The sequence below is a fragment of the Microtus ochrogaster genome, chromosome 8 (assembly GCF_000317375.1).
Source record: "Microtus ochrogaster isolate Prairie Vole_2 chromosome 8, MicOch1.0, whole genome shotgun sequence".
NCBI lineage: Eukaryota > Metazoa > Chordata > Mammalia > Rodentia > Cricetidae > Microtus > Microtus ochrogaster.
This window is the reverse complement of record NC_022015.1, coordinates 23,535,578-23,536,655: the sequence shown is the minus strand read 5'-3', so window position 1 is coordinate 23,536,655 and position 1,078 is coordinate 23,535,578. Positions and strand designations below refer to the sequence as shown.

At 44.4% G+C, this 1,078-nt stretch overlaps 1 protein-coding gene across 10 annotated transcripts in view; it reads right to left on the bottom strand.

The window, feature by feature from the left end:
- Positions 1-349: 349 nt before the first annotated feature.
- Positions 350-1,078, bottom strand: part of Tacc2 (transforming acidic coiled-coil containing protein 2) — a 112,854-nt gene continuing 112,125 nt past the window's right edge. For all 10 annotated transcript variants that reach the window (XM_026781102.1, XM_026781097.1, XM_026781103.1 and 7 more), the window contains one exon: positions 350-670. In XM_026781102.1, coding sequence (XP_026636903.1) covers positions 605-670 — 66 coding nt within the window. In that variant the 3' untranslated portion in view covers positions 350-604. The remainder of the gene's footprint in view (positions 671-1,078) is intronic.

Genomic DNA, 1,078 nt, shown 5'->3' with positions numbered 1-1,078 from the left:
AAACGCTATTTAAATCAGCGGAGAAAGGAAGGGGGGGGGGCCCAGACAGAGGCAGAGACCAAACCTAATATGACTTAATGGAGGCAAGAAAGGACTCAGCCACTCCCAGAAAATAATTCACAGCCACACTCGCTGCTAAGACTCAAAGGAAAAAATTTATTTACAATAGAGAATTTTATTTGAAACATGCATTTTTTTTAAAAAAAACAAAAAACAAACCAACCAGCAAATGTGGATCAATTGTACACTCTTTAAGGCAAGAGTCCCTATGCAGGCTGCATATGTTCATGTCACATCAGATGCTGCTCACCAAAGGACAAGGCCAAGGTCAGCAATTTGTCTTTTTTTATAAGAGAATCTGACACTCTCCCTGATACAGGAACTCTGAGGTCAACTTGCTATGAATTATACTAGAAAATGCAAACAGATGGCAAGGAATCCCGGTAGGTCTCGGCACTGCATACGGTCAAACCAACCTTACTTAGAAAGGAACACAGTAGTGCATATAAAGTGAGAAGAGAGCCTGTCCACGGAATCGGAAGGGCGACAGTGTGCCGACGGTCGTATTGCACGCAACGGCCAAGTCCAAGCACTTGGTTCCAAGTTAGCTTTTCCCCATTTTGGCAATCAGTTCGTCACAAATCTTGGTGAGTTCTTCTATCTCTTTGTTCTGAAAATGAAAGATGAGAGAGGGGTTCTGAAATAATACACACGCAAGCAACAGAAATGGACATATGCATACCAGAAAGGAAAAGAAGACAACCAGGTGTGATGGCGCACACCTTTAATCCCAGCACTTGTTAAATCTCTGTGAGTTTGAGACCAGCCAGATCTACTTGGTGAGTCCCAGGCTACCAAGCCAGTCACGGGGCTGAGGCTATGACTCGGTTGTCAAAGTGCTTGTGTTCTAAGCTGAAGGGTCTGAATTCAAACCCCAGGACCCATTTTTTAAAAATATTTATTTATTTTTATGCATACAATATTCTGTCTGAGCCGGGCGGTGGTGGCGCACGCCTTTAATCCCAGCACTCAGGAGGCAGAGGCAGGCGGATCTCTGTGAGTTCGAGACCAGCCTGGT